At 39.0% G+C, this 15096-nt stretch overlaps 1 protein-coding gene across 3 annotated transcripts in view; it reads right to left on the bottom strand.

Annotated features, from left to right (window-relative positions):
• The window catches only part of ubr3 (ubiquitin protein ligase E3 component n-recognin 3), a 41052-nt gene that overhangs the window by 19386 nt on the left and 6570 nt on the right, over positions 1-15096 (bottom strand). For 2 of the 3 annotated variants that reach the window (XM_058623347.1, XM_058623348.1), the window contains exons 10-29: positions 14692-14825; positions 13900-13986; positions 13753-13818; positions 13571-13660; positions 13340-13468; positions 13191-13243; positions 12947-13080; positions 12167-12252; positions 11930-12071; positions 10884-10980; positions 9821-9962; positions 9421-9525; positions 9159-9329; positions 7168-7200; positions 5900-6342; positions 4181-4269; positions 1846-1995; positions 1590-1723; positions 930-1040; positions 420-620 (exon numbers count right to left, since the gene is read on the bottom strand). In XM_058623347.1, coding sequence (XP_058479330.1) covers positions 420-620; positions 930-1040; positions 1590-1723; positions 1846-1995; positions 4181-4269; positions 5900-6342; positions 7168-7200; positions 9159-9329; positions 9421-9525; positions 9821-9962; positions 10884-10980; positions 11930-12071; positions 12167-12252; positions 12947-13080; positions 13191-13243; positions 13340-13468; positions 13571-13660; positions 13753-13818; positions 13900-13986; positions 14692-14825 — 2597 coding nt within the window. The remainder of the gene's footprint in view (positions 1-419; positions 621-929; positions 1041-1589; positions 1724-1845; positions 1996-4180; positions 4270-5899; positions 6343-7167; positions 7201-9158; positions 9330-9420; positions 9526-9820; positions 9963-10883; positions 10981-11929; positions 12072-12166; positions 12253-12946; positions 13081-13190; positions 13244-13339; positions 13469-13570; positions 13661-13752; positions 13819-13899; positions 13987-14691; positions 14826-15096) is intronic. The other variant, XM_058623349.1, reaches the window with a different exon arrangement.

Below are 15096 nucleotides of genomic sequence, written 5' to 3'. Positions count from 1 at the left end.
GCAACAAATTTTGAGACTGAAAAAGTGTATCACAATATTAATATATTTTGGTATTTTTCTGTCAAATAAAAGTAGCGGCACAGAGGCAATTATGAGAACTATAGATTATAATATAAATGACATGTATCATACAATCACAGACATACATTCATTGTACGAAAGGGTCTAGTAAACACTGACATTTTGAGGATAGCAGGTGTTTGATTAAACAGGAGCTCATTTCCTGAGAGAATTAACCTCCGTTACCATCTGCATCATTGGTCAACACCCCCTGTGATTTGGCGTCAGCTCATTGTACTAATTACAATCACTCTCTGTTACCACTAGCCCCTAATGAGATGACTGTGTTTAAAGCACAGCTGTGAAAGACACACAGTATGCCTTTAGTGATAAACTCCCAGTTTTACTATAAAACTTACAGGGAAAGGACCGAGTCTCTCCTGAAGATCTTCTACTTCCTTTACAAGCACACCTGTCTTCTTGTTTGTGGGTGCATGCCAGGCTCCACCCTCTGTGCCCCGCCCAGGGCGACAGGGAAGGACGCTATTAGCAAACTGTCGACAGAGGGGACACGTAAATTCACCCTTGTCGACAGAGAAACCCTGGAGGACCTGGTCGTTCTGAAAAACAAAAAGAAAAATGTATTCTTTAGTTTAAGTAAAATAAAAATATCTGGTGCTCAGAGACTAAAAATATTAAAAAAAAATACTGAAATACTGTCAAATCAAAAGGTTAAAAATAAAACTCAGCATTTCACAGTTTTCAATAAATAAAACACATCAAGTAAACCCTAACCCTTCTCCAATTTAAGTATTTGTAATTAATGAATAATGAATATTGGATTTATGTACTTGGCAGGCAACTTGCATGTTTAACTGATGACAAAAACAGCCTCTCGACTAACTAACTCATTATGAGATTTGTCTTACCCTCAGTGACTCCATGTATGACTTGTGGCAATCTATATGCAAAGTGTGTCCACAGGTCTGGACGTAGACGCCTCCATCCCAACCTATTGACACGGACTGCAGACAAGAACTCTGCAGAATTCAAAAGAGAATGTTCACATCAATTAGAGTATGGAAATTTGTCTCCAAAGCATCAACCTCTTGGACCTCTTGTGGTGCTGGCGATTCAATAGAACAACCCATAGAACTATATAACAAAGTGGAAATAAACAAGTTTACATTATTCTGTGTTTTATGAGGTAAAGAGTAAAATAAGAGTCTTATATTTGGTTATACCCAAGTCATTGATTGTAATGAACGTTGGATTTGCCACAGTAGGTTTTCATAAGGCTTTATACTTTTAGTTTGGAGTATTGATTGTGCACACTTAAGTGCATTTTATTTGGCCATTTTTCACATAATGTAACAAACAAACAGTTACTACCAGATGCAGTAAAACAACGTATTCATACCTTTGCTGACATGCAGGTAAAGTTAGTGTCAAGAATTTCATAGAAAGGATGAGACCCCTTCTGAAGTTGTAATATTAAGCCAACAAAACCATACCCCTAATAGTGCACCAAGCACTCTGACCTCTTTCTCTGGTTATAAATCTGGCAACATCATCTGCAATACACCCACATCTTTGAAGAATCTTTGCATCAGCGTGAGTCTGACATCGTGAGCCACTCCACATGTGTCTGCAGGGTAGATGTGCTCTTCATCAGTCGTTGGTAAATCCTTTGCCTCTTTGTTTTTGCAGCGATGCCCAAGGACTGGAAGCAAAATCAGTAATGAAGAATAATTTGTCCAAATCATTTAGTATTTGCATAAAACTGTGTAGATTTATGATTGTAGTTAAAGATTATGCAGTGTTGGGCTACAAGTTACGCAGTACCTGAAGATGCCTGCAGGAGAACTACAAGGCCAATGGGACGGTCCTCAGTGGAGGGTCCACTTTGGCCACAGATCACACATTCGTAAAGAACCTCAGACTCCATTACTTCAGATGCCCCTACATCCATGGCCGCCTCAGTGTCTGGGGATTCTGTCATAGAAAGAAGAAGAAAAAAATAAAACATATGGTTATAAATAGTTTTATATATATACACACACATATATATACACACACATATATATATATATACACACACTATACATATATATATATATATATATATATATACACACACATACATACATACATACATACATACATACATACATACACACACACATACATACACATACAAATATATATACAATTTTGACAGCCAAAGTGGGACTTAAATGAAATAAAGTATGTATTTATTGTCCAAATATCAATGGTGAGAATAAAAACAAATTCCTTTTTTGCTTCTTTTTCATGATAGCCACAACACTGGAAATTAATTACTGATGTGATATTAGTTTTAAATGTTAAGAACTGTGTTCAATTTGAGGAGTTTGTGTTGCGTAGAAATGCCAACCCGTGTTGGATATTGATTTATTGCTTTTTTGGAATAATATGTTCACAGGAGAGGTCACCATGTTCCTGGGGAAATGAAAGCTGTTTGCATTACACTAAAGCTTTAGCCCCAGGCCATCCCAGTACACAGAGCCACACACATACACAGTGCACGCACACACACACAATGACAAGGACACTGTCTGTTGGTGTGGAAGTGCTTTATGCTTCCCACAGCATATATTTGCGATTCCTCTTCAAACTATTGTGCACATGCAGAGAAACGGAGACCCTTTTAAAGCTAATGATGATACGCAACACTGCTAAACAAATCTAAACTGCAACAAATAATATACCTAATGAACAGCGAGGAAAAGTTTAGAGAAAAGTATTATCTCTGTTTAAAATTACATCAAGCCCGCACATACACACCATTTTTATTATGTCCTCAGTGGCAAGTAGGTACAATGAAAACAAATTAACCATCACTCTGCAACTCTGAGACCTAGTTCCTTATCTAAAGTGTAATTTTCCCAGCAGCCACACCAAAGATGATATGAATTAACAGAAGTTCCTTTTATCAAACACAATTTGAAGGTTTTTATGTGAATGTTAATTCTGTGACAAAAGCTGCTTAAAACTAGACAATTGTGCAATTCTATCTCCAAAGGTATTTTGTGGAGAAGAGGGCAGAAGCCATGAGAAATACCATCATTATTTTAGTGCTGAAATTAAAGATCACGTAGTAGGTTAAATCTTTCAGTTCTGTTTAAATTTCACATTAGGGCAGATGATGTACTGCCAAAAGTTTGCTTGAAGTAAATTAACGTAAGTCACTGCTCCAGAAGAAGTGTGCAGGGAGAGGTCAGCCTACAGTCCTGCCAGAACGGTCCATCTGATCACAGCAACCATTATTCATTCCCTAACCATACTGTCTCAGAGTAGGTCCTGGACGTCCAGCCCACTATTAGTGCTTTGATCCTTGTGCCCTCAGCCAGCAGTCACCCTCACTCCCCCAGGAACCCTCTCCTCTCAGTCTCCTTTAACAGGCCCACAGAAATCACAAATGTGGACTCAGCCCACTGTCACCTTGCCCCAGTGTAAGAGGAATAGCAGTGATAGGTTTATTTCAGCCAAGAGCATTTTTCTTTAAAAGGGCTGCATTAATATGTCCTTCAAACCAAAAGTCCTCATCTTTGAGGTTTTATAACGTTATTTTTAAAACCAGTCTGTTGGGATGTTCTTAACAATCAGGTGTATTTTTGTTGTCGTATATCTGTACAAAAAACAACTGCGCTCTAGGTGCAAATATCCAAAACAGTGTTTGTTTTGGTTAGATATGCTGATTCTACATATATTTTGTAGCTCAAAGAGACCTGGTTATATTACTTCTTTATAGTACTTCTAAAGCAGTGCCATCTCACCATTCATCTTAAACATGTATAAACTAAGGAAAGTCATTAGCACAAAAATGCACTCTCAATTTCTTTATTCGTAATTCCAAGTTAGACGACCAATAAACCGTAGAACTGCAACTAATGATTATTTCCATAAACCATTAACATGTTGATTATTTTCTCGATTAAACGAGTACTTGTTTGGTCCATAAAATGTGAGAAAATGTGGATTGTTGTTTCCCAAACCTTGAAATGATATTCTCAAATGTCGTGTTTTGTCCACAAACCAAAATTACTAATTGTAATGATCTTAAAATCTTTGTTATATGGTGCAAGGAATAATTGAAGCAATAAGTCAATAAACAAAAGGTGAGCTGGCTCTTTCTTACCAACATCCATAGCCGTTTCCATGAAACTCTTCTGTCTGGAGGCAAATTCAGCAAGCAGTTTCTGCTGTCTTTCTCTAGCCCTCTGACGCCTGCAAGACAGAACCAATGAAAGGTTATCTTACAATACCTAACAACAGCAAACCAGTTTTCAAACTTGAAATCACAGCAAATGACTACTAAATGACATGTCATATTTCAACACAGAAAAGGGGTAATTATTAAAATAATATGATGGTTTGAGCCCTGCTCTGCAGACCTTCAGGGTGAGACCTGACTGTAAATTAAATCTCTAATAAGAACACATAAACAAAGGCTGACAGGAGATTTGCAGCTCAATAATTTTCACTGATGGCTTATGGGTGCCGACAATCAGCCTAAAGAATGGGCAGCAGCCTCTCACTTCTTACTGGCCTGGGTACACTGCTGCCTGGCTGTTGCCATGGAAACTGCTCTGTTCAAGAGAATGGGACTCGATTCTACCATTACCTGTGTGTGGGGGTGAAGTCAACCCAAAAGCAGGCCATTATCAAATGGTTATAGCCCATTCCATCACGATTAGAGGAGAGGACTTGGAAACACAGACTGGTAGGGGGATTTGAAGCAAACAGCTAAAAAAAACCCGACTTTAACTTGATTTGTTTTATCCAAATACAGGTTAATAGCAACACATACGAATAAGTCAGTTATGTATCTTTCCAAAAAAGAATTAGCAAACTGAGTTTTTAAATCAGCTGCTTAGGCATATTAACAGGACAGAATCATGATTAATTATCACTACCACTGATTTGCATTCTTTTTCACATTAACCTCTTTCTCGTGAGGATATATAGAAGAAAAAAGGGACTGAATTCAAACTAATTGTCCTTGCACATTATTGTGGTCTACATTTTTACAGTGTGTTTTACACAATTATAGAAGTTCAAGTTAGAGCTGAGTAGTAGGCTTAAAATTCATATTGCGGTATAATTTTAAAAATCCTGCGGTAACGGTATGTATTGCAATATATTCTTGGGTACTAAAATTTGAGCAACTCACAGCACTCGTTCTCCACTTGCTCACATACCTGGGCAAACAATTTGGGCATCTTCACTTCAGCAAAGTGCTTGTGGCTCGGCACCACAAATCTTTGATCAAGAATTTAAATCATGACCAGAAAGATGCTTCTCCCTTGGGGGGCTGCCTTTTTGTAATTTTCCATATACATTCATATATCCATGTTTGTTTTCAATTGAAGCACACATATAATGCTTGTACACACATTAAATGTGACATTGCTTCGCTGATTAGACAATCGACAGGGAAAATCCTGACCATTTTGTAGTGGTTATATTGCATAAAGGGTGGCATACAGACACACAGAATAAAACTAAACTGTACTGTGGTTTACTGTAGTGAGTATATTGTCAAGTCACCACCACCCCTTCCACCCGGTGTACACCTGTGCACACAGACACACACACTTATGGGAAACTGGAAATGTTCGATACACCTTAGCAACCAAAGAAAAAATGTTGCCGCACTTGCAAGGTTTCACACTCTAGAGCCCCGCATTTGTCTGTTTTCGATCTGATTCTTTGAAACCAAGCCAAGTCCACAAGTCGATCCTTTTTACAATTTCCTCATTCTCAATCTTGACGCACTCGCAACCCTCAGCCATTTATAAACCTTGCAACTTTAATTTAATGAAGCTGTGCAAGTGTAGTTAAAAACATACACTACCTCTCTTCTTTATCCATGGTTTTCTTGTCAGAGGGACTGCTCTTCTTTGGTGGCACTGGAGGACACACCTTTCCACAAATGTCCTGGATGCTACGCTTGATTTGGCAGCTGCGAGTGGCTGCCTTTGTGAGGATTCTCTCAATAGCTGTAATACCATCTCCATGAGCATGGCGGCTCGTGTCCATATCCTCTAGCCAGGATGCCGACAGAGAGTTCTGTCTGGATGACATTTTCTGGTGGAGCTTGATGAGGAGGGACAGCATGCTTTCTCTGATTTCCAGGATCTCCGTCACCAACTGTGGAGGTGTCCCTGGGGGGACCCAGCGTGTGGAGCTCTTGGGCCTGATGACCTGGGTGGCTTCACTGTTGCTGCGGTTGATTATTTCTTGGAACTTCCTCCTGCGCTCTGCCACAAGACTGAACATCTGAGCCTCACGGAGGTTCTGGGAAAGCATTGAAAACATAATTTTCAAAAATTAATTTTAAGAAACAATAACCCACAGTAAACATGTATGTATAACTACTGTCACACACTTACAAAGTAATAGCCCTTGCTATATATCAAGTGTCAAGCCTACACTAAATTAACACAATGTGTGAAAGGACAGGGGGAAAAAAAACCAGACCAGCATGCCATCAAATTTCACCTTTATCTGGGTGTTGTGACAGACCAGTCTTTAAGAACAAACACCATCTCCTCAAAATTACATCACTTATCGTCTGAAAGACTTTGATGGATTGAAGGGGTGGTTCATTACCATAGTCAGACCATACATAAAGACATCAAATTGAATGTCCATTTTATCCAAATTTCAGCTGACATCTCATGAATAGCTTTGCTGATGGTGCTAAAAAAAACAACAACCATATTCCAGGCAAAATTCTAATCATCCTGATGTAAAAGCACACAAGCCATCTGAAGGATTGCCCTGACCTGACCTGACAAAAAGCACCTGAGCTGCACCGTTAAATAAACATACATCATATGGCCCAGTCAAGGCAACATCCATCATACTGACATGCGGTTAAAAAGCATTTACCCAAACCTGCATTACACACATAATTAGTTTCAGCAGTCAAGAGGGAAAGAAACTGCTGAAGCACAACATTATACACAAACCAGGACACACAACAGCAGACCTCCTTTGAAGAGCACAAAACAAACCTCGTGCACAAATTTTCTTTCATAAAAAAAAAAAATACAATTAGCAAATTCAGTTGCTTTTTGTTTTTGTTTTTTAATTTAAAATATAGGTGCAGATGGCTACCTCTCTCCAATTCCCTGACAGACGTCTGGAGTTCTGTGGAGCAGGTACAGCAAAATGAACGACAATAACAATGATAATGACAGATGAATATGAAGGTCCCAAATAAACAATGTTAAGATGATGAATTAACACATGCCACTGCAGACTTAACAGAAATGTGAAAGAAAAGTATCACACCAAAAATAAATCTTCACCATTATCTGTTGAATAAGCAGCCTAACGACTATTAGGTTACCCACTGTCCACATTGTGCACCATGTTGATGCTCGGTGGTAAACTTTGTACAGGAAGCAGGTACGATGTTATAATTTGATAAAACAGCAGCAGCTGAAAGAGATGTTAATTCAATCTTTGCACAGCATGTTGGCGCAAACAGTACTTTTTCGTTTGAATGCGTCCAATACAATCCGTGTGCAATTTACATCTCTTTTGTTCACAATGTTTTGCATAATTGCCACACTGAGCTACTGATTTACTGATTTATGTGAGCAGAAGTGACATGGGTCATTTATGATGCCAAACTGTGGAAACCATGCATAGACAGCAGAGAGCTATTTCACCAACTTCTGGAGGACTTTAAGGTACCTAAAGAAATCTGACAGCAATGCAGACCTGGCAAAGTGACGACTAATATAATCCAGCAGGAACACCGTTAACTCCCCTATAAATACAAGTTCCGTAATGACTGCCCTAAGTACTAAGATGCTCAGTCTGCTGTCCAACCAATGCCATTTAGTATAGACAGGAAGCACAGAGCTATATAAACAGAGACATAGAACCGTTACTGTGATTATTACCAAAGTGACATTGCAAAGTTAATGGTTCTGTCTTTCAGCTCAGCTTTCAAAAGGACTGGGCAATAAGAGTGGGCAATAAACGTAAGCATTCAAGTAAAGAAGACTTATAACTGAACTACAGTGCAGAAACATTGAACAGGCCAATGTTCTACTATAAGATAAATAAAAAACATATGGCGCATTTCCACCGGCTCTACTCGCCTCTGCACAGTTTAAGTAGCGTTTCCACTAGCATAGTACCTGGTACCAGGTACTATTTTCCAAGCGTGCTAGTAGTAGGAATCTTAAAATGTGGGTTAATCTCCAACAACTACCAGGGAAACCTCTATATTTAACGGGAGTCTTTTAAAGTGGAGTGGTGTATTTAGGGACAGCGCCGCTGATCGCGAGCCACAGACCGCTGCCACAGAGGCTGCACTCGTGTGGACAGAAATCAAGCAGAACAGTGCCGAATTGTAGATAAGTTAAAACTACTTAACAATCCTAAAAACGTGGGTTAATCTCCAACTACTACAGAAGTCTGGTGTAAAGTCACTAGTCAGACTTTGGTTTTTAAAACTTGAGCAACTCCAAAATAAAACCAAATAACTTAAGATCAACACTATTTAATATCTATCCCCAAGCAGCTGTTTTTCTCCCTATTAGCATAACCACACGCGGCTAACCTGTGTGACAGGGAGGATGCTAGTTAGAGGTCATGTGATCATGTAGGCCCATGTCATGTGACATTGAATCCTACTCACTGCTGAAACATTCAGCGAATGTGTGGAGTTTCAGTTTTTTGTAAAGTCATATAAATACTCGATAATGTAACTTTGCATATATTTAAAACAATCACGATATTATCTTACCTCTATTGGACAATAATTCAATAGTAATATATCGCAACATGATTTACCTCAATATTACAAAGGTTCGATATATATATAAAGATCATGTTTCTGCATTATGCAAGCACTTTGAAACACAGTTGCTGTAAATCTTGCCTATGCAAAATGTCTGAGTTTGTCGTCTTCGGTCTGTCAAGATTATAAGCACAATTACCTGGTTTCTTCAACATTCCTTGGGGAGCTAAAAGTCATTCACATTTTAGATCATTATCAATATCAACTGATGTGATGATGAAACCTTCTTGTCTTAATAACATTTTTGGCCATACCGCCCAGCCCTTGCCTGAAGCAAAGCTTGTTTTACCTGGCCATAAGAAGAAGCTTCAGTGCTGGTGCTAGGAGGGGCCTCCCTCTTCACTTCAGGAGCCGTCTCAGGAACCCGAACCCTCACAAAATTGATGACATGGTGCAGGTTGGAGAGGAGGTTGGTGCCAGGGAACCAGCTGTCATGGCAGTGCTCCTCAATGCAAGGTTCCTGGAAGCATAAGATATACATTTTGCAGGATGTGGGTTTGCAGTCCATTCTACGCAATGTGAAGGCTGCAGCTCAAGCCCTTATATCTCACCTCATCTCCCTTGTTGTCTTGAACTTGGTTGTCTAAGCCAAGCTCAATCAGGTACAGCACCATGCAGAGCACATGCTCCGACATGTTCTGATGATCCATCCATATCTATAACATATTAAACCATTAGTTGTAAACCAAATATGACTCATTATTACTGTTACTAACTCAACAAATGCTGCTGCAGTATTTGGAACACTGAATTTGTTTACTGTTCATTTTGTGCTACATCTTTTGCAATTTATTTTTCACCAGTATCTTGTAACATGTCAACAGCAATTATTTGTTAAGTCACAGTAAATATGCACCAGATAAATAGTCAGGTCAAACACAGTCAGGTCTAGCTTAGTTTAAGGTGTAAATTGAGCAATGTATTATCAATGATAGTGGTTAAAAGGCTCACCTTGTAAAGGAGAGTAAATATCACAATGTGTAGTGTCTTGCAGTGCAACAGCTTGATGAGGCCTTTGTAACACGGGTGCAAAGGTGTCCTCTCCTTGTACGGTGGCCAAGGATTGCCGGTGTGAATACCAGACTGCTTCAAACTAGTCCACAAAAAAAGAAATACATATATCAGGTGAACAACCAGCCAATGTCACACCAATAAAAATGTCTGTTCGCTCAGATGTAACAAAAGTTTGACAAAGTCCCAGCTAATACTGATAATAATAATAATAATTCACTGTACAAAAGATTTTTGTCTATGCAACAGAATACTTGATGAGCAGCACGGTCACGCACTCTATTATTGATATTGGGATCAGTGTTATATAACACCATGGCCGGCTTGACAGGCAATCCATCATAACCAAACAGCGTGAATGAGCAACATGAGGCTGGCATCAGACTGAAAGTGGAAATGACAGCTTGAATATGTTTCAAGGGGAAATATGGCTCCATTCCAGTTGGCTTGAAAAAATAATGTAGTGGCAAAGAAAAGGGTTTGTGAAAGAATTGCAAGTTAACTGTGACGTATTTAGCTACACATCCCATTGTAGAAAAGGTTTTCTTCCAAGCGACCCGTTTTTAAACACTGAAACACAGTGATCCTAAGAGAATTGACCCCAAATATCTCCTTCTCCAACACTACCAACACATCTTTCTTGGGAGATGTCTGCACTGCAATCAAAGAAGAAAGATTTCCTTGATTCTATAACACTTCAGCCTGTAATAATAGATTTTTTTTTTTTTTTCTCAAGAGCAATTTAATTGGAACCAAGTCCAGTGCCCAGCAGACCTGACCTTTCTAATCATGTCCGTTCAACAGCAGGTGAAAAAGGAGAAGCTATGACCCCGAGCAGATCAAGATGTAGGTTGGTATGCATGAATAAACACAATACTCAAGAAAAAAAAAACGGGAGGCAAAATACATACAAAAAGGAGATTATACCATGATATTAAAAAAACACTGCTCTACATGATATAAGATATAGTTAAAGGAATAACTGCAACAGTGTTAAACTTACAATGCTGAGTATCTGTCCATTGCTGACTGGACATCACGTCGATAGACTGTTCTGAGGATGACCATGATGGGGTCAAACTCATTTTCCCACACCTCCGCTGAGTGACAGAAGGGAGGGAAATGTTTAGTAAACTCTGGTACAAAATCACAATGGATCCTTTTCTTCCTGCTTTCACCTCCTCTTTTAAGTGGTTTAAGCCTGACCCCAAGTGGTCGGCTACATTTATGACAGACGTAACACTCTGGGTGTTCTAGGTACATTTCTATTCATAAATCAAAATATTAGGAGTGCAATAGAGAGCAATTATAACTTTTGTAAACATGTTAGTTTATCTTAGGTTAGACTTTGTGGTGGTAAGTCCTATACCAGAAAATAGCGATTAAAGTACAACTAATATTGGGAAGAAATGTATTTTCCCATCCACATAGAAAATAGACCACAATGACTTTATTTTAACACATAACAGTAGACTTTTCTTTGTTGTTTTTCAGTTTTTTACATTTTCTCTTAATTTTAAACATGTACTTCCCTCCAAATTGCATTTTTAACACTAAAATTGACCAATAGTGGGAAGTAGACCACTCACTAAAAGGTCCCTTGGGTAAAAATTTGGTTCTGCAGATGTAGCACAGAAAGCATTCAGCATAGAGAAGATTAGCATTCCAACTTCTTTTGCTAGGGTGGCAGGAAACCTTGAGTCTGCACAACAACATTTGTACAGTACAAGTACTCAGTAATTTAAAAGAACAAATACCTGGCCGACCTGTTATCTGGAGCAAAATGTTCCTTCCAGCAGATCTCTGTCAACTCACACACACTACATAAAAAGCTAAATGTCTTTGGGAGTTTTAGTTCATCAATACTCCCCTAGCAATACATACGGTCAACACCTGATAGCAAACACAGCTTCTTTGTTTTTATGCTCAAAACAAACCATTTTATTTACTTCAACATCCCTAATTCTATGTAAATTTACCACACTAAGTCATTTTTTAAAAAAATTAACAGGGTATTTGTTACAATGGTCCGTTTTTGAGTCATCCTACCTTTTGGTGTGTACATGCCCTGCTGCATGGAGCCTCCAGGCTCAAACACTGGGGCTTTGAAGTCGGCCACACCAGAGAGCATCTCCTCAAAACTACAACTCCCTGGGACGATGCCACTTTTGGGGTTGGGATTCTCAGGAATCTAAGTAAACACTGATAAGGAAAAAAAACAAGGGTGTCCCAAAGGAATTAAATATTCTGACCATTTATGGTATGTGTTTTAGTACTGAAGGATACAAGGTCCAAAAGTGCACTGTGTGTACGGTCATTCATACACAACTGTGAGACCATCTCAGACCGAAGGATCTCATCGTCCGTCATCCCTGTTAGTGAGAATGAGAGAGTGAATGATTAATAAACAGTATAGCCCAACATTTTATAACTTAAGTCTGATGTCTGAGTGTTTAAGCAAATATCAAACTAACAATCTTATTCAACACCATACATGTCAGGGCTCCAGACTTGATTTTCTGCATTGGTTGCAGTGGTGCACTTAACTTTTTAATTTAGGTAGACCGGCACAAAATTTAGGTGCACACCAATTTTTCTACGTGTCCCCTTCTGCACCACAATTTCAAGGGTGGGCTTTTTGTCTTTTCTCATATACTGTAAACTAGTACTTATGTAAATGACTGTGAACAAGAATAAGGTGTAGGTAAATGTTTGTCTATATTTAAAGCACAAATATAGTGTAGTGTACTGTAGGGAGTATACAGTATCACTATAGTAGACCACTGCTATATAGTGAACAGTGATATTAACCATTAAACTCTTAGTTATTGCCTTTGGTGGTTTGAATATCAATATTTGCACCTCACAAAATCTGCTCATGATAACAGTGGCCCACAAAAAATATCTCTGATGAACAGTGTGCAAGTGTTTAAGGTGAAACAACATTTAAATAACTTAGAATTTGCTGAGCAGTATCTAGCCCCATAATATCCCATAATATGTGAGAAATCTGAAATACTGCTCTACTGTTTATGCCAGAGCATGATTTCCTGCAATACCACTTACCTAAATGTATACGAAGGCTCGTTAGTATGACCAAGAAAGTCAGAGCTCCTTCAAGCATCGGTCTCTCCTGCTCAGAGTCTAACACCGCATTCTGATGCTGAGACGCCATGGTCAAAAGGTCAACCACTTTAAACCTGTAAGGCAGAAAACAGTGTAAAGAATGCATGAAGTGCTCACTAATCTGTTTGTGAATTGAAATGTATTATGCAGCAACAAGTACACGTGTGTGCATGAAATGGCTGACCTCTCAAAAACACTTGAGATAAAGTAGTCGGGATCAAGCCTTGATGCACAAACCTGTTACAAGAAACAACAATAAATACACAATATGATCTTTAAAAAGAAAATTCAATCTGATATAAAATGTAAGTATGTGATCCAGTTAATCCTAACCTGGAGCAAATAGATGTCTGGGTCAATCATCGAGTTGCAGAAATGTGACTGCACATAGGTCATAGCCTGACCTTTGATCTGGAGGCCATTCCTGACCCACATGTTGCTGTGGATCTCCGACAGGCACGCCTACAACAGTTTTAGTTTTTGTTAACACATGGTTTTTACTGAAAAATGGCTACAAGGAGGTGTGGGTGAATATCAATTAAAATAGGCTCTTTAGTGTTAGACCTGGATTTGGAGCGGATGCACCATGATCTTCATCAGCATCTCTTGATCAGGAAGGAGGCTGTCCAAGTCCAGGCCTTGGCACTTTATAGCCTGACAAATTTCAACCAAAAAAAAGAATATCACCACTAAAACACACACGCACTGCAGACTCATGCCTGAATAGATGAGATCTTCTGACTTACCTTACTGAGGAACATAGCATAGTAGCGGTGCAGTGGCAGGTGAAACGTAACCTGATTTAGAGCAGGCTGTGAGAGATACAGAAAACATGAGAATTCGGGGAGAGGAATTCTTGCATGTAAGCTAGTCACATTAATCGTTCAATTTACCTCATCAATAAAGCCAATGGCATCAAACCAGATCTGAAGGGTCTCCAAACAGTAGCGTACCACAGTTTTAGTATATTCCTGAGTCTCCTGTTGACAGACAATTTAAAATGTTAAAATTCTGAGAGTGAGAACAGTCTAGATGTGAACAGGGATCCAGACTAAGTTTTTGCATTGATTGCACTGGTGCAGTTAGGTGCACCTAATAACTCTATTAGAATACTACTATACTGTACTGTAGTTTGGTCTACTGTAGGCATGCCGTCAGTCACCACCAAATTTTTCCAGCATTGAGTTCACATACAAGAGTGATGGTGCTACGCTTGTGAGATAATCAACAGGGAGGGAGATAATGTTGATGCTGTGCCGTGTCTGAGGTTACCAATAGAGAAGGGTACTAGCAAGCTAATACTATCTCCCGAACTTACAAACTGAGGCACTCGTAGAATAAAAATACCTCGTTCTGCATGTAATTTTTTGATATAGGCTGCATGCGCTGTGTGTGGAGAGAAGGGGCAGACAAATCAGCTGTTAGTCTGTGTGTGTGTGCATGCCTGCATGTCAGTGTGTTTGAGAGAGAGGCTGGGCAGGGAGATGAATGAACAGAACAATACGTAGTGTTTATAAAATCACATTGGGAAAAAACGAGACAGAATCAATATGTCACGGTCAGTGTTGATTCTGTCGCCAAGCATTGATCAATGTATGGGAAACTCTAGGAATGTTAGGTGCACCAGTGCGACCAAAGAAACACATTAAGTCACACTCTAAAGCCCTGATAATGACATGACTTACTTTGACTTTGCAGTGTGTTAAGAGACCCCACATTGGTTGTGCACATGCCTCAAGTTCTGCTGCAAATGCTGCATAGTATGTCTGAGACTCAAATTCCACGTGTTCATTTAACTCCCGCTTATTCAGGTTCATACCTGTCATAGCAAGAAATTAATAAAACAAACAAAAAAATGATTATTATCGTTGCACTCGACACACATTCAGTGATCTTTCAATGCTAGCATAAACTAGCAAAAGAAAATAGACATCAGAATAACAAACAAGGAATTTCACTTTGTTTATCAACACACATAAATACATATATAGTTATATGTATAGTATTTATGCAAAAGTAGTTCAGGAGACGTGCATAACACGTAATGGTGACTCTGTGCTCTCAACACTCTGCAAGTGGATACTCAGGCC

This window comes from Solea solea, chromosome 2 (genome assembly GCF_958295425.1).
Source record: "Solea solea chromosome 2, fSolSol10.1, whole genome shotgun sequence".
Lineage (NCBI taxonomy): Eukaryota > Metazoa > Chordata > Actinopteri > Pleuronectiformes > Soleidae > Solea > Solea solea.
The sequence above is the reverse complement of the archived record's forward strand: the minus strand, read 5'-3'. Positions and strand labels throughout refer to the sequence as shown.